Genomic DNA, 21493 nt, shown 5'->3' on the forward strand with positions numbered 1-21493 from the left:
CGATTTGGTGGGCCGGGTCACTCTGGGTCCGATTTGGTGGGCCGGGTCACTTTGGGTCCGATTTGATGGCCCGGGTCACTCTGGGTCCGATTTGGTGGCCCGGGTCACTCTGGGTCCGATTTGGTGGGCCGGGTCACTCTGGGTCCGACTTGGCGGGCGGCGCCACTCTGGGTCCGACTTGGCGGGCGGTGCCACCCTGGGTTCGATTTGGCGGGCGGCGCCACTCTGGGTCCGATTTGGCGGGCGGCGCCACTCTGGGTCCGATTTGGCGGGCGGCGCCACTCTGGGTCCGATTTGGGGGGCGGCGCCACTCTGGGTCCGATTTGGCAAGAGGGGGCACTCTGGTCCGATTTGGTGGGCTGGGTCCGAATTGGTGAGCGGGGCAATAATTATAAGACTACAGATAGTGTTTTGGAATTGTGCTCTACTGTCACTTTAAGAGCGGACATTATCTGACAAAACTTGTGACCTGGTGGGCTGGTAGAGTTTATAGGCGTTGGCATAGTAACTGGGTCTCACTGCGCATATCAATGAGCTAATCAGCCAGGTGGCAGTTATTTTTAGAAATTGCCTCAGAAATCAGGCCCATTATAAACGTATTGGAAAATTTCCCTATTGAAACGCATTGAGACACTTTTTTCAAACGCAAATTGCGCCAAAATTACAAATCCGATCGACACGAAAAATACTTAGCACACCTCTCAGGGACGCTGGCTTCGAAATGACACCTCACTGGAGTCTGTGAGTTTAGCGGTTCGGGCCGCATTACGTGCGGACTTAATAATAATAAGAATAATAATAACTAGATGGGTATTTCCTGAAGGAACTACAGATAGTGCTTTGGAATGGTGCCCGGGCTGCCCCTGCAAGACTTTCACACTTGGGTGCCCCTCAGGCGCTGGTTTGGTAGTTGTAGCCCCTCAGGGTTGAGGCCACTCTTGGTCCGATTTGGTGGGCCGGGTCACTCTGGGTCCGATTTGGTGGGCCGGGTCACTCTGGGTCCGATTTGGTGGGCCGGGTCACTCTGGGTCCGATTTGGTGGGCCGGGTCACTCTGGGTCCGATTTGGTGGCCCGGGTCACTCTGGGTCCGATTTGGCGGGCGGCGCCACTCTGGGCCCGATTTGGCGGGCGGCGCCACTCTGGGTCCGATTTGGCGGGCGGCGCCACTCTGGGTTCGATTTGGCGGGCGGCGCCACACTGGGTCCGATTTGGCGGGCGGCGCCACTCTGGGTCCGATTTGGCGGGCGGCGCCACTCTGGGTCCGATTTGGCGGGCGGCGCCACTCTGGGTCCGATTTGGCGGGCGGCGCCACTCTGGGTCCGATTTGGCGGGCGGCGCCACTCTGGGTCCGATTTTGCGGGCGGCGCCACTCTGGGTACGATTTGGCGGGCGGCGCCACACTGGGTCCGATTTGGCGGGCGGCGCCACACTGGGTCCGATTTGGCGGGCGGCGCCACTCTGGGTCCGATTTGGCGGGCGGCGCCACTCTGGGTCCGATTTGGCGGGCGGCGCCACTCTGGGTCCGATTTGGCGGGCGGCGCCACTCTGGGTCCGATTTGGTGAGCGGGGCAATAATTATAATAAGACTACAGATAGTGTTTTGAAATTGTGCTGTGCTATCACTTTAAGAGCTGATATTATCTGGCAAAACTGTGCTGGGGTCATGTACAGTTCGCAGGCGTTGGCATAGTAACTGGGCCTGACTGCACATATCAATGAGCTAATCAGCCAGGTGGCAGGTACATTTCAAATTGCCTCAGAAACCCGGCCATTATAACCTATGGGAAAATTTCCCTATTGAAATGCATTCCAATGAGGGGAAAAAACATTTTCAAACGCAAATTGCGCCAAAACTACAAATCCGATCGACACGAAAAATACTTAGCACACCTCTTGGGGACACTGGCTTCGAAATGACACCTCACTGGAGTCTGTGAGTGAAGCGGTTCGGGCCGCATTACGTGCGGACTGAATAATAATAAGAACTAGATGGGTATTTCCTGAAGGAACTACAGATAGTGCTTTGGAATGGTGCCCGGGCTGCCCCTGCAAGACTTTCACACTTGGGTGCCCCTCAGGAGCTGGTTTGGTAGTTGTAGCCCCTCAGGGTTGAGGCCACTCTGGGTCCGATTTGGTGGGCCGGGTCACTCTGGGTCCGATTTGGTGGGCCGGGTCACTCTGGGTCCGATTTGGTGGGCCGGGTCACTCTGGGTCCGATTTGGTGGGCCGGGTCACTCTGGGTCCGATTTGGTGGGCCGGGTCACTCTGGGTCCGATTTGGTGGGCCGGGTCACTCTGGGTCCGATTTGGTGGCCCGGGTCACTCTGGGTCCGATTTGGTGGCCCGGGTCACTCTGGGTCCGAGTTAGGTGGCCCGGGTCACTCTGGGTCCGATTTGGCGGGCGGCGCCACTCTGGGTCCGATTTGGCGGGCGGCGCCACACTGGGTCCGATTTGGCGGGCGGCGCCACTCTGGGTCCGATTTGGCGGGCGGCGCCACTCTGGGTCCGATTTGGCGGGCGGCGCCACTCTGGGTCCGATTTGGCGGGCGGCGCCACTCTGGGTCCGATTTGGCGGGCGGCGCCACTCTGGGTCCGATTTGGCGGGCGGCGCCACTCGGTCCGATTTGGTGAGCGGGGCAATAATTATAATAAGACTACAGATAGTGCTTTGAAATTGTGCTGTGCTATCACTTTAAGAGCTGATATTATCTGGCAAAACTGTGCTGGGGTCATGTACAGTTCGCAGGCGTTGGCATAGTAACTGGGCCTGACTGCACATATCAATGAGCTAATCAGCCAGGTGGCAGGTACATTTCAAATTGCCTCAGAAACCCGGCCATTATAACCTATGGGAAAATTTCCCTATTGAAATGCATTACAATGAGGGGAAAAAACATTTTCAAACGCAAATTGCGCCAAAACTACAAATCCGATCGACACGAAAAATACTTAGCACACCTCTTGGGGACGCTGGCTTCGAAATGACACCTCACTGGAGTCTGTGAGTGAAGCGGTTCGGGCCGCATTACGTGTGGACTGAATAATAATAAGAACTAGATGGGTATTTCCTGAAGGAACTACAGATAGTGCTTTGGAATGGTGCCCGGGCTGCCCCTGCAAGACTTTCACACTTGGGTGCCCCTCAGGCGCTGGTTTGGTAGTTGTAGCCCCTCAGGGTTGAGGCCACTCTGGGTCCGATTTGGTGGGCCGGGTCACTCTGGGTCCGATTTGGTGGGCCGGGTCACTCTGGGTCCGATTTGGTGGGCTGGGTCCGATTTGGTGAGCGGGGCAATAATTATAAGACTACAGATAGTGTTTTGGAATTGTGCTCTACTGTCACTTTAAGAGCGGACATTATCTGACAAAACTTGTGACCTGGTGGGCTGGTAGAGTTTATAGGCGTTGGCATAGTAACTGGGTCTCACTGCGCATATCAATGAGCTAATCAGCCAGGTGGCAGTTATTTTTAGAAATTGCCTCAGAAATCAGGCCCATTATAAACGTATTGGAAAATTTCCCTATTGAAACGCATTGAGACACTTTTTTCAAACGCAAATTGCGCCAAAACTACAAATCCGATCGACACGAAAAATACTTAGCACACCTCTCAGGGACGCTGGCTTCGAAATGACACCTCACTGGAGTCTGTGAGTTTAGCGGTTCAGGCCGCATTACGTGCGGACTGAATAATAATAAGAATAATAATAACTAGATGGGTATTTCCTGAAGGAACTACAGATAGTGCTTTGGAATGGTGCCCGGGCTGCCCCTGCAAGACTTTCACACTTGGGTGCCCCTCAGGCGCTGGTTTGGTAGTTGTAGCCCCTCAGGGTTGAGGCCACTCTGGGTCCGATTTGGTGGGCCGGGTCACTCTGGGTCCGATTTGGTGGGCCGGGTCACTCTGGGTCCGATTTGGTGGGCCGGGTCACTCTGGGTCCGATTTGGTGGGCCGGGTCACTCTGGGTCCGATTTGGTGGCCCGGGTCACTCTGGGTCCGATTTGGTGGCCCGGGTCACTCTGGGTCCGATTTGGTGGCCCGGGTCACTCTGGGCCCGATTTGGTGGCCCGGGTCACTCGGGGTCCGATTTGGTGGCCCGGGTCACTCTGGGTCCGATTTGGTGGCCCGGGTCACTCTGGGTCCGATTTGGTGGCCCGGGTCACTCTGGGTCCGATTTGGTGGCCCGGGTCACTCTGGGTCCGATTTGGTGGCCCGGGTCACTCTGGGTCCGATTTGGTGGCCCGGGTCACTCTGGGTCCGATTTGGTGGCCCGGGTCACTCTGGGTCCGATTTGGTGGCCCGGGTCACTCTGGGTCCGATTTGGTGGCCCGGGTCACTCTGGGTCCGATTTGGAGGCCCGGGTCACTCTGGGTCCGATTTGGCGGCCCGGGTCACTCTGGGTCCGATTTGGCGGCCCGGGTCACTCTGGGTCCGATTTGGCGGCCCGGGTCACTCTGGGTCCGACTTGGCGGGCCGGGTCACTCTGGGTCCGACTTGGCGGGCGGCGCCACTCTGGGTCCGACTTGGCGGGCGGCGCCACCCTGGGTCCGATTTGGCGGGCGGCGCCACTCTGGGTCCGATTTGGCGGGCGGCTCCACTCTGGGTCCGATTTGGCGGGCGGCGCCACTCTGGGTCCGATTTGGCGGGCGGCGCCACTCTGGGTCCGATTTGGCAAGAGGGGGCACTCTGGTCCGATTTGGTGGGCTGGGTCCGATTTGGTGAGCGGGGCAATAATTATAAGACTACAGATAGTGTTTTGGAATTGTGCTCTACTGTCACTTTAAGAGCGGACATTATCTGACAAAACTTGTGACCTGGTGGGCTGGTAGAGTTTATAGGCGTTGGCATAGTACCTGGGTCTCACTGCGCATATCAATGAGCTAATCAGCCAGGTGGCAGTTATTTTTAGAAATTGCCTCAGAAATCAGGCCCATTATAAACGTATTGGAAAATTTCCCTATTGAAACGCATTGAGACACTTTTTTCAAACGCAAATTGCGCCAAAACTACAAATCCGATCGACACGAAAAATACTTAGCACACCTCTCAGGGACGCTGGCTTCGAAATGACACCTCACTGGAGTCTGTGAGTTTAGCGGTTCGGGCCGCATTACGTGCGGACTGAATAATAATAAGAATAATAACTAGATGGGTATTTCCTGAAGGAACTACAGATAGTGCTTTGGAATGGTGCCCGGTTTGCCCCAGCAAGACTTTCACACTTGGGTGCCCCTCAGGCGCTGGTTTGGTAGTTGTAGCCACTCTGGGTCCGATTTGGCGGGCGGCGCCACTCTGGGTCCGATTTGGTGGGCGGCGCCACTCTGGGTCCGATTTGGCGGGCGGCGCTACTCTGGGTCCGATTTGGCGCGCGGTACCACACTGGGTCCGATTTGGCGGGCGGCGCCACCCTGTGTCTGATTTGGTGGGCGGAGCCACCCTGGGTACGATTTGGTGGGCGGCGCCACCCCGGGTACAATTTGGCGGGCGGCGCCACCCTGGGTCCGATTTGGCGGGCAGCGCCACCCTGGGTCCGATTTGGCGGGCAGCGCCACTCTGGGTCCGATTTGGAGGGCGGCGCCACTCTGGGTCCGATTTGGTGGGCGGAGCCACTCTGGGTCCGATTTGGTGGGCGGAGCCACTCTAGGTCTGATTTGGTGGGCGGGGCACCTCAGGTTCCGATTTGGTGGGCGTGGTCACTCGGGGTCCGAATTGGTGAGCGGGGCAATAATTATAATATGACTACAGATAGTGCTTTGGAATTGTGCTGTGCTATCACTTTAAGAGCTGATATTATCTGACAAAACTTGTGTGCTGGGCTCATGTAGAGTTCGTAGGCATTGGCATAGTAACTGGGTCTGTCTGTGCTGTATACTGCGGGGCTCTGCGCTGTATACTGCGCGGCTCTGCGCTGTATAATGCGCGGCTCTGCGCTGTATGCTGCGCGGCTCTGCGCTGTATACTGCGGGGCTCTGCGCTGTATGCTGCGGGGCTCTGCGCTGTATGCTGCGGGGCTCTGCGCTGTATGCTGCGGGGCTCTGCGCTGTATGCTGCGGGGCTCTGCGCTGTATGCTGCGGGGCTCTGCGCTGTATTCTGCGCGGCTCTGCGCTGTATACTGCGGGGCTCTGCGCTGTATACTGCGCGGCTCTGCGCTGTATGCTGCGCGGCTCCGCGCTGTATGCTGCGTGGCTCTGCGCTGTATAATGCGCGGCTCTGCGCTGTATGCTGCGCGGCTCTGCGCTGTATACTGCGGGGCTCTGCGCTGTATGCTGCGGGGCTCTGCGCTGTATGCTGCGGGGCTCTGCGCTGTATGCTGCGGGGCTCTGCGCTGTATGCTGCGGGGCTCTGCGCTGTATGCTGCGGGGCTCTGCGCTGTATGCTTCGGGGCTCTGCGCTGTATGCTGCGGGGCTCTGCGCTGTATTCTGCGCGGCTCTGCGCTGTATACTGCGGGGCTCTGCGCTGTATACTGCGCGGCTCTGCGCTGTATGCTGCGCGGCTCCGCGCTGTATGCTGCGTGGCTCTGCGCTGTATAATGCGCGGCTCTGCGCTGTATGCTGCGCGGCTCCGCGCTGTATGCTGCGCGGCTCCGTGCTGTATAATGCGCGGCTCCGCGCTGTATACTGCGCGACTCTGCGCTGTATGCTGCGCGGCTCTGCGCTGTATGCTGCGCGGCTCTGCGCTGTATGCTGCGGGGCTCTGCGCTGTATACTGTAATAATAATAAGACTACAGATAGTGCTTTGAAATTGTGCTGTGCTGTCACTTTAAGAGCTGATATTATCTGACAAAACTGTGACCTGGTGGAGTTGATAGGCGTTGGCATAGTAACTGTGTCTGACTGCGCATATCAATGAGCTAATCAGCCAGGTGGCATTTGGCAGTTAAGTTATTTTTAGAAATTGCCTCAGAAACCAGCCCATTTTAAACGTATAGGAAAATTTCCCTATTGAAATGCATTGAAACAATGCTTTCCAATGAGGGGGAAACAATTTTCAAATGCAAATTGCACCAAAACTACAAATCCGATCGACATGAAAATAACTTAGCACACCTCTCGTGGACGCTGGCTTCGAAATGACACCTCAATGGAGTCTGTGCGTTCAGCGGTTCGGGCCGCATTAACTGCGAAAAAAAGCCTAATAATAATAATAATAACTAAATGGGTATTTCCTGAAGGAACTACAGATAGTGCTTTGGAATGGTGCCCGGGCTGCCCCTGCAAGACTTTCACACTTGGGTGCCCCTCATGCGCTGGCTTGGTAGTTGTAGCCCCTAAAGGGGTGAGGCCACTCTGGGTCCGATTTGGTGGGCGGGGTCACTCTGGGACCAATTTGGTGGGCGGGGTCACTCTGGGACCGATTTGGCGGGCGGCGCCACTCTGGGTCCGATTTGGCGGGCGGCACCACTCTGGGTCCGATTTGGCGGGCGGCGCCACTCTGGGTCCGATTTGGTGGGCGGCGCCACTCTGGGTCCGATTTGGCGGGCGGCGCCACTCTGGGTCCGATTTGGTGGGTGGCGCCACTCTGGGTCCGATTTGGCTGGCGGCGCCACTCTGGGTCCGATTTGGCGGCCCGGGTCACTCTGGGTCCGATTTGGCGGCCCGGGTCACTCTGGGTCCGATTTGGCGGCCCGGGTCACTCTGGGTCCGATTTGGCGGGCCGGGTCACTCTGGGTCCGATTTGGCGGGCCGGGCCGCTCTGGGTCCGATTTGGTGGGCCGGGCCGCTCTGGGTCCGATTTGGTGGGCCGGGTCGCTCTGGGTCCGATTTGGTGGGCCGGGTCGCTCTGGGTCCGATTTGGTGGCCCGGGTCACTCTGGGTCCGATTTGGTGGCCCGGGTCACTCTGGGTCCGATTTGGTGGCCCGGGTCACTCTGGGTCCGATTTGGTGGCCCGGGTCACTCTGGGTCCGGCTCTGCGCTGTATTCTGCGCGGCTCTGCGCTGTATACTGCGGGGCTCTGCGCTGTATGCTGCGCGGCTCCGCGCTGTATGCTGCGTGGCTCTGCGCTGTATAATGCGCGGCTCTGCGCTGTATGCTGCGCGGCTCCGTGCTGTATGCTGCGCGGCTCCGTGCTGTATAATGCGCGGCTCCGCGCTGTATGCTGCGCGACTCTGCGCTGTATGCTGCGCGGCTCTGCGCTGTATGCTGCGGGGCTCTGCGCTGTATACTGTAATAATAATAAGACTACAGATAGTGCTTTGAAATTGTGCTGTGCTGTCACTTTAAGAGCTGATATTATCTGACAAAACTGTGACCTGGTGGAGTTGATAGGCGTTGACTGGGTCCGATTTGGTGGCCCGGGTCACTCTGGGTCCGATTTGGCGTTCGGCGCCACTCTGGGTCCGATTTGGCGGGCGGTGCCACTCTGGGTCCGATTTGGCGGGCGGCGCCACTCTGGGTCCGATTTGGTGGGCGGCGCCACTCTGGGTCCGATTTGGCGGGCGGCGCCACTCTGGGTCCGATTTGGCGGGCGGCGCCACTCTGGGTCCGATTTGGTGAGCAGGGCAATAATTATAATAAGACTACAGATAGTGCTTTGAAATTGTGCTGTGCTATCACTTTAAGAGCTGATATTATCTGGCAAAACTGTGCTGGTCATGTACAGTTCGCAGGCGTTGGCATAGTAACTGGGCCTGACTGCACATATCAATGAGCTAATCAGCCAGGTGGCAAGTGGCAGGTACATTTCAAATTGCCTCAGAAACCCGGCCATTATAACCTATGGGAAAATTTCCCTATTGAAATGCATTACAATGAGGGGAAAAAACATTTTCAAACGCAAATTGCGCCAAAACTACAAATCCGATCGACACGAAAAATACTTAGCACACCTCTTGGGGATGCTGGCTTCAAAATGACACCTCACTGGAGTCTGTGAGTGAAGCGGTTCGGGCCGCATTACGTGCGGACTGAATAATAATAAGAAGAATAAGAAGAAGTTATCCACGATGGAATAACAGTATAGTGCTTTGTTCCAAAGCACTATAATAATAAGAAGTTTACCACGGTGGAATAACAGTATAGTGCTTTGTTCCAAAGCACTATAATAAGAAGTTTACCACGGTGGAATAACAGTATAGTGCTTTGTTCCAAAGCACTATAATAATAAGAATAAGAAGAAGTTATCCACGATGGAATAACAGTATAGTGCTTTGTTCCAAAGCACTATAATAAATAATGTTTCCCACATGTCTGTTTTATATCAGAACAATTTTTGTAGCATATTTTTTTTTTACTAGGAAGTTATAAGACTTAAAACTGGACCAGCGATTTCTGATTTTTCCAACAAAATTTACAAAACCATTTTTTTAGGGACCACATCACATTTGAAGAGACTTTGAGGGGTCTATATGACAGAAAATACCCAAAAGTGACACCATTCTAAAAAGTGCACCCCTCAAGATCATCAAAACCACATTCAAGAGGTCTTTTAACCCTTCAGGTGCTTCATAGGAATTTTTGAAATGTGGAAGAAAAAGTAAACATTTAAATTTTTTCAAACATTTTTTACTTTAGCTCTGTTTTTTTAATTTTCATAAGGGTAACTGGAGATAATGGACCCTAAAATTTGTTTGCAGTTTCTCTTGAGTACGCCGATGCCCCATATGTGGTGGGAAACTACTGCTTTGGCGCACAGAAGGGCTCGGAAGGGAAGGAGCACCAACTGATTTTTGGAATGCAAAATTGTTTGGAATAATTAGCAGACGTCATGTCGCGTGTGCACAGCCCCCAATGTGCCTAAACAGTGAAAAAAAAACGTGACCCAATTTTGAAAACTAAACCCCTCAGGGAACATATCTAAAGGTGTGATGAGCAGCTTTATCCCACAGGTGCTTCATAGAATTTTATATCGTTGAACCGTGAAAATGGACAAATACACTTTTCCCACAAAAATGTTGCTTTAGGCGCAAATTTTTCATTTTCACACTTTTAACATGAGAAAATTAACCATACAATTTGTGGATCAATTTGTTCTGAGTACAAAGATATCCCATATGTGATGGAAAACTACTGTTTGGGCACACGGCAGACCTTGGAAGGGATCGAGGGCCAATTGAATCCTGGACTGAAATTTTGTCTGGAACAGATTGCGATTGATCCTAACATGCCAAAACCGTAGAAACCCCCAAAGGTCACCCTAATTTGGAAACTACACACATTGAGGAATTCATCTAGCAGTGTAGTGAGCATTTTTAACACTCAAGCAATTCACAGAATTGTATAACATCGGGCTGAGTCAATAGAAAATTAAATTTTTCCTACTAAAATGTTACTTTGGCCTCAAGCTTTCAATTTCAAAAGGGATAATAGGAGAAAATGGACCACAAAATATAAAATGCAATTTCTTCTGGCTGCTCCAATACTTCATATGTGGTCGAAAACTACTTTTAAGGCACAGTGCAAAGCTCCAAAGGGAAGGAGCACCATATTGTAGTGCACATTTTGCTGGAATGATTTGAGGGTGCCATGTGTTAGGCATTGGGATAAATCCCAAGCCTTATCTGCCTCTGCGGTCTCCCATTCAGCTTCGGCTGCTATGAGTGCTGCTGAGCATAGACATTCATCTTGCTCAGGCTCGTTGTGTTCACTTGGTTACTGCTGGCTCTTCAGCCAAGTCTATAATAACCAGCTATAAGCAGCGGCGACCTGATGCTCTGGACTCTTAAGTCCAGAAATCACCTTACTGAGCATGTTCATGATGTGATGTCCTCCTATTAGTGGATGGACGTCAGCTGTTCTGATGATGTGGCAGCTCCGGTTTGGTCCACGAGCAAGGTCCTTTCCGACTGGACATGAGCCTAGTGGATAAAAGGCTCTCAGGGGTGCACACTGGTGCGCTAGTGTCATTTATGTGTGGTCATTGCCAGTGCATACTCTACCACTCTGTCTGCATGTGTTGTGTGTCTGTCTAGCTTGGTAGACTGTACATGTAGGCAGGCAGCTAGTGTCAGTGGTGGCAATTATCCGTTGGCTTAGCAGCTGGTTCCTATATGTGTGCAGTTAGCACAGTGAAGTTCCAGAGCAAGCACAACCCTAGTCAGGGTATTAAGCTCAGAGCATCTGTTCCGTTTCTGTGTGTGAGTGAAACAGCTCAGTTGCAGAGCATCTTTATCGGTCGTCCATGACAGCACTACGGAGAGAGGGGATCCGCCCTTCAGGAACAGGAAACCTACAGATACATAAGGGCGGCACCTCTCCCACGCATCAGTTGGTTTCCTGTTCCTGGAGGACAGGATTCCCTGCAGATACGACTTCGTTTCTCCTATCAATACCCAGGCCGGCTGTCCGACCCAGGTAGCGAGGGGGTCTCCTACCTCGGGCAGTGCGGGTCCCTGGAAGCGCCACGGTGGGTCCGGTAGGGCTCCACGACAGTGAGCGGTGCAGTGTGGAGCGACGTCCGGAGGAGGTCCATCCCCAGTGGTCAGCGAGGTGAGTATGTCCCCCCCCCCCCCCGGGGTCCGCTCGCCCCCCTGGGCCTCGGTCTTCCCCACTCTGATCCCCGTTGGTGCGGTGCGGCGTCCTGTGTGCTCCTTTCGATTCGGGACCGGAGCTGGGGGTCGGACGCCGGCCTCTGCTGCGGTCACCGTTGGGCTGCGGCCGCGAAAGCGGCGGGGGCGTAGCGGGGGGGCGGCTGGGTGGTCCGGCGGCACCGTTCCCCGGCTTCCGGGCACGTTCCTAAGCGCTCTGCCCGAAACCGGAAGTGACGCGCAGGGGGCGGGGCCAGGACCGGAAGTCAAACGCCGGCCAGTTTTTTTCTAAAAACGCCGCTGTCCTGCATGCGACGGGGGCGGGGGGGGGGGGGGAATGGGGCGTTTGGGGGCAGGGGGGGGGGTGGAGCAGTGACCTGCAAGTCGGGGAGGGGGTTGGATTTGGCCGCACACCTGCACTGATTCCGGATCCGGGGGAAGGGCTATTTATAGCCAAACAGAATGCTGCAGCGCTGCTTGTGAGCCCATCTGCAGCTATGGATGAGCCGGAAGCTGCCGTCGGTCTGCTGGAGCAGGAGCAGGACAGATCCTCGGAGAAGTCCCATGTGAACCCCCAGCTGAAGACCCGCGGACGCAGTAACCAGACCAGTCGCAGATCTAAACAGAAGGATCTGGACCGACCCCCCAGTAATCCGGTACCTACCGCTATTACCTGGGTGAGAGATCTTCGTGAATGTACCCTGATGCAGTCTTTTCCTATGTTTATTTCCGTAGGGGAGAAAATGCGCTGGTAAGGCAAAAAACAAGGAGTGCGCGCTATGCGCTTGCCCTTTGCCAGACGCCTACCCTAAGAGACTTTGTCAGTCGTGTGTACGGCAGACGGTAGGAAATAAATTGATGGGAACACTGATAGCGGTAGCGCCAGATAAATTACATAGCCTTTTTCTCCGCTCCCATAGGTGGCGGAAGAATCTCCTGATTTCACATCAAACCTTAGGGAGATTATCAGGAAGGAGGTGAAGGATTCCCTGAAATCCCTGTCCCGGGGGGAGTCTTCCAAAAGAAGAAGGGAGCCTAGCGCCTCAGATTCGGATTTGTCCGCTGGCCCTAGTAGAGAGAATGAGTCAGACGCCTCTGTCTCCTCAGCGTCCTCTTTGGAAGAGGAGTCTAACCGATTCTGTTTCCCATTTTACCAAATGGATAAACTAATTAAATCAGTCAGATCCACCATGGGGGTGGCTGACGAAAGGCCAGAACTCTCAGCACAGGACCTAATGTTTGGCGGTCTAGACCCTAAAAAGCGTAGGTCTTTTCCGCTCAATGACAAGGTCCAGAACCTCATCAAAAGGGAATGGAAAAAAACAGAGAAAAAAGGCTCTTTTCCACCTGCCTTTAAACGCAGATATCCCTTTGAGGACCCCATGGTGAACACATGGGATAAGGCGCCGAAATTGGACGCAGCGGTGTCTAAGGCGTCTAAAAAATCATCTATCCCCTTCGATGACATGGCTTCCCTAAAGGACCCTCTCGATAAGAAGGCTGACTCATTCCTTAAAGGGACATGGGAGATGTCGGCGGGTGCCCTGAGACCTGCTGTAGCTGCGACTTGTGCAGCCAGATCGATGATGGTCTGGCTGGATCAGCTAGGGTCTAAGTTGGAAGGGGGTGTTTCCAGAGATTCTATGTTGAAATTCCTGCCAACAATTCAGAATGCCGCTGCCTTTCTCGCGGACGCATCTGTGGATTCGGCAAGAATGGCGGCTAGGGCGGCCGGACTATCAAACGCAGCACGCAGGGCCCTATGGCTGAAATGTTGGCCGGGTGACCTTCAATCCAGATCCCGTCTGTGCTCTATCCCATGCGAAGGGGAATACCTGTTTGGTCCAGTCCTAGACGAACTGCTGGAGAAAGCCGGAGACGAGAAGAAGAAGTTTCCCAATCTACCAACTACCTCTTACAGGCGTCCCTTCGCAGGGAAGAGGTTCTTTCGGAGGTGACCAGCCAGAGACCAGAGCAGATGGGATGAGAAAAAGAAGAAAGGTACTGGATTTATGTTTGGAGGTGGAGGACGTCAGGAGCCATCCCGTGAGGTAAAAAAACCACCCCAATGACTAGTCGCCCCGGTGGGAGGTAGACTATCTGCCTTCTACCCAGCCTGGTCCAAAATCTCCTGTAGTGATTGGATTTTGGGGTTAATAGCTACGGGTCTGCGGCTAGAGTTCTCTTCTATCCCTCGGAACTTCTTCAGAATTACCCCACTCAGGTCCTCTCCAGCAGAACAGGCGGCCCTGGAAACAGAAGTTCACGACCTGCTCAATAAGAATGTCCTGTCAGAGGTTCCGGAAGGAGAACAGGGTAGAGGATTCTACTCTCCTCTATTCCTAATAAGTAAACCTGATGGCTCCTTCAGAACAATTATTAACCTTAATAATTTCCTGACCGTCCAATCATTTAAGATGGAAACTATTAACACCGCAATAAAGCTGCTGTTTAAAAACTGCTTTATGGTAGTATTGGATTTGAAGGACGCCTATTACCATATCCCTATTTATGCAGGTCACCAACGATACCTGAGGGTGGCGGTAAGGTTGGATGGGGTAATCAGACACTTCCAGTATAGGGCCCTCCCCTTTGGTATATCAGTCGCCCCTCGAGTGTTTACCAAAGTTATGGCGGAAGTTATGGCACACCTGCATGAGTCCAACATTCTAATAATCCCCTACCTGGACGATCTCCTTATCGTAGGTAAAACAGCGGATCACTGTCTGGAACAGTTACATAAAGTGATGTCTGCTCTGGAGCGTCTGGGGTGGATGCTAAATGTTAAAAAATCACGCTTACAGCCCATGACGGTGCAGCGATTTTTAGGCCTGACCCTGGATTCCCAGGTTCAGGAATGCCGGTTGCCTCAAGAGAAAATTGATCGCCTGCACCTTCAGGTGCTGAATGCCTCTAAAAACCCCACCATGTCCCTTAGAAGAGCCATGTCTCTGTTGGGCTCTCTCTCGTCCTGTATTCCAGCGGTCCGATGGGCCCAGTATCATACGAGGATACTTCAGGGCGAGGTGTTGTTACAACAAAAAAGGTTGGGGGGATGTCTGGAGAGCCTGATGACCCTATCCCAAGATGCTATTATGTCCCTCGGATGGTGGCTAGACCAAGAGAACCTGTCCACAGGGGTCCCCTGGGAATATAATGTAACTCGTATAGTCACCTCGGACACTAGCCCTTCTGGGTGGGGGGCTCACATGGGGGATACGTTGGTCCAGGGGCTTTGGGATCGGGATCAGATAGAAATGTCTTCCAACCTAAAGGAGAACGGCTGTGGAACAGGCAGTTAAATCACTCCTTGTCTATCTACAGGGCCACCACGTGCGGGTATTCTCGGACAATCGGGTCACCGTGGCATACATAAATCACCAAGGCGGGACTCGTTCCAAATCCCTAATGTGCGTAGCAGATCGTCTATTCCATCTAGCAGAGCAACATCTTCTCTCATTGACGGCTCTTCACATAAGAGGGGCAGAAAACACTACGGCGGATTTCTTAAGCCGCAACACATTGAGGCAGGGAGAGTGGTCCCTGAACGGCTCCATCTTCAACCTCATCGTGGAAAGATGGGGACAACCAGAGGTAGACCTGTTTGCCACAAAAGAAAACAGGAAAGTGGCACAATTCTGCTCTCTCAACCCCAGAGAAAATCCTCTGTCAGTAGACGCCCTCCTCATAGACTGGAACTTCAGGCTAGCCTACGCCTTTCCTCCCCTGTCTCTACTCCCTCTGGTGGTGAGGAAAATCAGGAAGGACAAAGCCACAGTGATAATAATTGCCCCCTTCTGGCCCAGAAGAACGTGGTTTCCATGCCTGAGGGCTATGTCGATATCCGACCCATGGGTCTTGCCAGACATCCCGGATCTCCTATCCCAGGGCCCAGTCTACCATCCTCGGGCGGTTGGCCTTCATCTGACGGCGTGGATTTTGAGCGGGCGCTGTTAAAGGATAGGAGGTTCTCTCCGGGCCTCATTAACACTCTGCTGAAGAGCAGAAAAATAATCACCACAAAGATTTATGTTAGGATCTGGAAGAAGTTCCTTCAAAACTCGGGGGTAATAGCTGGTCAGTCAATACCAATAGACCAGATTTTAGAATTCTTACAGAAGGGGTTGGATATGGGGTTATCCCCAAATACACTTAAAGTGCAGGTATCAGCCTTAGGGGCCCTCTTTGGCTGCAACATTGCTGAGAATCACTGGGTCAGCAGATTCATCAGAGCGACAAAACGGTCTAGGCCAATGGTGAAGAATAGGGTTATGCCATGGGACCTGAACCTAGTCCTCTCAGCCATGACAGAGGCCCCATTTGAGCCAATTGCATCAGCCTCTTTTAAAAATTTATCCCTTAAAGTAGCCTTCCTGGTGGCCCTAACATTGGAGCCGCGTAGGCTAGGCGACATCCAAGCATTATCCAGGGTTCCCCCTTACATGCAGCTTAGGGATGATAGAGTGATACTATCCCCTGATCCAGCATATCTTCCTAAAGTAGTGTCCAGGTTCCACAGAACACAGGAAATAGTTCTTCCATCTTTCCTCCCCAATCCTACTAACGATAAGGAAAGGAAGCTACACACTTTAGATGTAAAAAGATGTATCCTGGAATATCTGGCAGTAACTGATCCCTGGAAGATAGATAACGCCCTATTCGTGTCCTATCAGGGTAGTAGGAAGGGTCATAGGGCATCGAAATCTACTTTAGCTAGATGGATCAGGGAGGCTATCTCGCTGGCATACATCTCAAAGGGCAAGCCGGGGCCTGAAGGTCTGAAAGCGCATTCCACTAGAGCTATGGCGGCTTCGTGGGCGGAAAGATTGGAGGTGTCGATCGACCAAATTTGTAAGGCTGCTACTTGGTCTTCCCCAAACACATTCTATAATCATTATAGATTGAACTTGGGTGCCTCTTCTGACCTATCTTTTGGTGTAAGGGTGCTGCAAGCTGTAGTCCCTCCCTAGTTAGTTACTCTCTGTAATTCTCTCCGTAGTGCTGTCATGGACGACCGATAAAGTCTTAGTTACTCACCGGTTAATGGTGTTTTTCGGAGTCCATGACAGCACCTGTACATACCCTCCCGTCTTTTTAAGTTCTGGGTGTACACCTCTTCCTTTATTTATATAATTCACGGGTAGTGAATAGTTAGTTATTGTATCATTGTTTATTATGTATGCTATTAACCTTGGTGGTCCTCTTGTGCTCTGTAAACCAACTGATGCGTGGGAGAGGTGCCGCCCTTATGTATCTGTAGGTTTCCTGTTTCTGAAGGGCGGATCCCCTCTCTCCGTAGTGCTGTCATGGACTCCGAAAAACACCGTTAACCGGTGAGTAACAGACTTTCTTTTCTGTGTGAGTGACACAGTTCAGTTGCAGAGCAGCTCTTTCTTTTCTGTGTGCGAATGACACAGCTCATTTGCAGAGCTGCTTTTTCATTTCTGTGTGCGAGTGACACGCTTCTGTTGCAGTGTGAGGTCAGTCCATGTGCTTATTCATTGATGTTTAACTGGACACAGTACTCAGTACTTGTTTGTGCTGTTCTCTGCGGAGTAAAGGTACCTTCACACGAAGCGACGCTGCAGCGATAGCGACAACGATGTCGATCGCTGCAGCGTCGCTGTTTGGTCGCTGGAGAGCTGTCACACAGACCGCTCTCCAGCGATCAACTATGCCGAGGTCCCCTGGTAACCAGGGTAAACATCGGGTAACTAAGCGCAGGGCCGCGCTTAGTAACCCGATGTTTACCCTGGTTACCAGCGTAAAATCTAAAAAAAACAAACAGCACATACTTACATTCACGTCCCCCTGCGTCCACTTCCTGACTGACTGAGCGCCGTACAGTGAGAGCAGAGCGGTGACGTCACCGCTGTGCTGCTTTCACTTTCACTTTGCGGCGCTGAGTCAGAGGAGGAAGCAGACTGCAGGGGACGCAATGTGAGTATGTGCTGTTTGTTTTTTTTACATTTTACGCTAGTAACCAGGGTAAACATCGGGTAACTAAGCGCGGCCCTGCGCTTAGTAACCCGATGTTTACCCTGGTTACCAGTGTAAAATATCGCTGGTATCGTTGCTTTTGCTTTCAAACACAACGATACACAGCGATCGGACGACCAAATAAAGTTCTGGACTTTATTCAGCGACCAGCGACATCACAGCAGGATCCTGATCGCTGCTGCGTGTCAAACGAAACGATATCGCTAGCGAGGACGCTGCAACGTCACGGATTGCTAGCGATATCGTTATAATGTCGTTTCGTGTGAAGGTACCTTAACAGAGCTTGGGAACTCAATCTCCTGTTCACACTGAGTGGCGTTAACTTTGTGTGTACAAGCAATCTCTCGCTGTGTGTTTCATCATTGTTCTCTAGCAGCAGTTATTCATCTCTGCATGGTGGACCCCGAGTTGCGATTGCACCTTTTTATTAATTTTATTTAGTGCAATCCGCCAACCCTAACACCATGTCACATTTGGCAGAGCCCCTATGGTGAACAGCAGAACTCCCCATTTGTCACCTCATTTTACAAACTACTCATCTCAATTAATTAATCTAGGGGTGCAGTAATCACAATGACACCACAGATGTGTCAAAGAACCTTACACCGTTGGGTGGTGAAGAAAAAATAATTACATTTTTACTACAAAAATTTAGTTTAAGCAACATATTTTACATTGTCACACAGGGAAATGGGCAAAAATGGCACCAATATTTGTCACACAATTTCTCCTGAACGTGGCAATACGCCATATGTGGTTTTACAGTATTGCCTAGCCACACGTCAAGGTTTGGGAGGGAAGGAGCGCAATTTGACTCTTGGTGAAAAATTATCATAGAATAGTTTCCGGGCTTCATTTACAGATCCCCTAAGTGCCAGAGGAGCAGAATCCCCCTCAACTGTCCCCACTTTGGAAACTACACCCCTCTGAGAATGTATCTACAGGTGTAGTGATGATTTTGACTCTATGGGTGTTTTCCAAAAACATGCATCAGTGCATGTAGCTGTGTGAAAATTGCAAATCTGCCAGTGTAGTGCCCATATATTGTAGTGCCCAGTATGCTGCAGTCACCAGTACTTTGTTGTGACCGGACATTGCGCCCAGCTCGTTCTTCTGGAGACATGCACCCGTAAATTACGCGGTCACGCTGTCATCACTACAGAAATGCCAAACGTGGATGCTAACGATGATTTATGCACACTTTGGGGCTCAGAAGGGAGGGAGGCATTTGGATTTGAGAACACATCCTAGATATCACTGAATTAAATATTCCAGTTGTAAATCTTTGTTCATTACATAGTGGAATGTATTGAGAACAATAAAACCTAAAAATGATCAACATAAATCACAACTAATATCCCACAGATGTCTGGAGTTGTAATGATGCTCAAAATAAAAGTTACAGAATGAAGTTACAGGCTGATCCAACCAGTGGAAATGCCTCAAGACAAGGAAATGATGCTCAGTAATGTGTGTGGCCTCCACGTGCCTGTTTGATCTTCCTACAACGCCTGGGCATGCTCCTGATGAGGCAGCGGATGGTCTCCTGAAGAATCTCCTCCCAGACCTGGACTAAAGCATTCGCCAACTCCTGGACAGTCTGTAGTGCAACGTGACGTTGGTGGATGGTGCGAGACATTATGTTCCAGATGTGTTCAATCGGATTCAAGTCTGGGGAACAAGTGGGTCAGTTCAAAGCTTCAATGCCTTCATCTTGCAGAAACTGCTGACACATTCCAGCCACATGAGGTCTGGTATTGTCCTGCATTAGGAGGAACCCAGGGCCAACCACACCAGCATATGGTCTCACAAGGGGTCTGAGGATCTCATCTCGGTACCTAATGGCAGTCAAGCTACCTCTGGTGAGCACATGGAGGGCTGTGCGGCCCTTCAAAGAAATGCCACCCCACACCATTACTGACCCACTGCAAAACCGGTCATGCCGAAGGATGTTGCAGGCAGCAGATCGCTCTCCACGGCATCTCCAGACTCTGTCACATCTGTCACATGTACTCAGTGCGAACCTGCTTTTATCTGTGAAGAGCACAGGGTGCCAGTGGCGAATTTGCCAATCCTGGTGTTCTGTGGCAAATGCCAAGCTTCCTGTACGGTGTTGGGCTGTGAGCACAACCCCCATCTGTGGACGTTGGGCACTCAGACCATCCTTATGGAATCAGTTTCTAACCATTTATGCAGACACATGCACATTTGTGGCCTGCTGGAGGTCATTTTGCAGGGCTCTGGCAGTCCTCCTCCTGTTCCTCCTTGCACAAAGGCTAAGGTAGCGGTCCTGCTGCTGGGTTGTTGCCCTCCTTCGGCCCCCTCCACGTCTCCTGGTGTACTGGCCAGTCTCCTGGAAGCGCAACCAGCCTCTGGACACTACGCTGACAGACACAGTAAACCTTGCCACAGGTCGCATTGATGTGCCATCCTGGATGAGCTGCACTACCTGAGCCACTTGTGTAGGTTGTAGAGCCTGTCTCATGCTACCACATGTGTGAAAGCACAACCAACATTCAAAAGTGACCAAAACATCAGCCAGAAAGCATTGATACTGAGATGTGGTCTGTAGTCCCCACCTGCAGAACCACTCCTTTATTGAGTGTGTCTTGATAATTGACAATAATTTCCATCTATTGTCTATTCCATTTCCACAACAGCATGTGAAATTGATTGTCTAACAGTGTTGCTTCCTAAGTGGACAGTTTGATTTCACAGAAGTTTGATTTACTTGGAGTTATATTCTGTTGTTTATGTTCCCTTTATTTTTTTGAGGACTGTATATTTACTTTAACAGATGACGAACCTGAGTGGGGACCCGCTTTGTTTGTGGATTGAGTAGACGCTTTTGTTGGGAACATTTTACATAACATTAGGGATCACATTTATCCTGCGCTATACGCTGAGCACTTACTTTGTGGTTTCCATCTAAATCTACAAGTGATGTGATTCAGATGAAACCCTTGAGGGATCCATTCACTACAATGAGGCACCGACAAAGTACAGAAAACCGAGATATGGTTAAAGAAGTACGTTTCCAGCACTAGTATGAATTTGCTACCCTTTACACTACCTTGGTGTTACATACCCTAAAACACCTTTGCTAGCATTTACCTTTGTATTCTCATGATATATGTCTGTATAATACTTTTTCATCCTTTGTGGATTTCACATGCTCCCTTTGACATCATACTGTATGTGAAGTGATATATCCCCTTTTGCATTACCATTTATACAGTTAGGTCCATATATAATTGGACAGAGACAATATTTTTCTCATTTTGGTTATAGACATTACCACAATGAATTTTAAACAAAACAATTCAGATGCAGTTGAAGTTCAGACTTTCAGCTTTTATTTGAGGGTATCCACATTAAAATTGGATGAAGGGTTTAGGAGTTTCAGCTCCTTAACATGTGCCACTCTGTTTTTAAGGGGACCAAAAATAATTGGACAATTGACTCCAAGGCTATTTCATGGACAGGTGTGGGCAATCCCTTCGTTATGTCATTCTCAATTAAGCAGATAAAAGGCCTGGAGTTGATTTGAGGTGTGGTGTAGCATTTGGAAGGTTTTGCTGTGAAGTAAACATGCGGTCAAAGGAGCTCTCCATGCAAGTGAAACAAGCCATCCTTAAGCTGCGAAAACAAAAAAAAAACATCCGAGAAATTGCTACAATATTAGGAGTGGCAAAATCTACAATTTGGTACATCCTGAGAAAGAAAGAAAGCACTGGTGAACTCATCAGTGCAAAAAGACCTGGGCGCCCACGGAAGACAACAGTGGTGGATGATCGCAGAATAATCTCCATAGTGAAGAGAAACCCCTTCACAACATCCAACCAAGTGAACAACACTCTCCAGGAGGTCGGCGTATCAATATCCAAATCTACCATAAAGAGAAGACTGCATGAAAGTAAATACAGAGGGTTCACTGCACGGTGCAAGCCACTCATAAGCATCAAGAATAAAAAGGCTAGACTTGACTTTGCTAAAAAACATCTAAAAAAGCCAGCACAGTTCTGGAAGA

General features: G+C 51.4%; 2 protein-coding genes across 5 annotated transcripts in view; both read left to right on the forward strand.

Annotated features, from left to right (window-relative positions):
* LOC143767305 (gastrula zinc finger protein XlCGF66.1-like) overlaps window positions 1–21493 on the forward strand; it is a 60942-nt gene that overhangs the window by 5039 nt on the left and 34410 nt on the right. The window lies entirely within an intron of this gene.
* LOC143767303 (uncharacterized) lies at window positions 13740–15726 on the forward strand. Its single transcript, XM_077255536.1, has 2 exons — window positions 13740–14489; window positions 14788–15726. Exons 1-2 carry the CDS (start codon window positions 13881–13883, stop codon window positions 15418–15420), a joined length of 1242 nt encoding a protein of 413 aa, XP_077111651.1. The 5' UTR covers window positions 13740–13880; the 3' UTR covers window positions 15421–15726.

This window comes from Ranitomeya variabilis, chromosome 4 (genome assembly GCF_051348905.1).
Source record: "Ranitomeya variabilis isolate aRanVar5 chromosome 4, aRanVar5.hap1, whole genome shotgun sequence".
In the NCBI taxonomy this organism is placed as follows: domain Eukaryota; kingdom Metazoa; phylum Chordata; class Amphibia; order Anura; family Dendrobatidae; genus Ranitomeya; species Ranitomeya variabilis.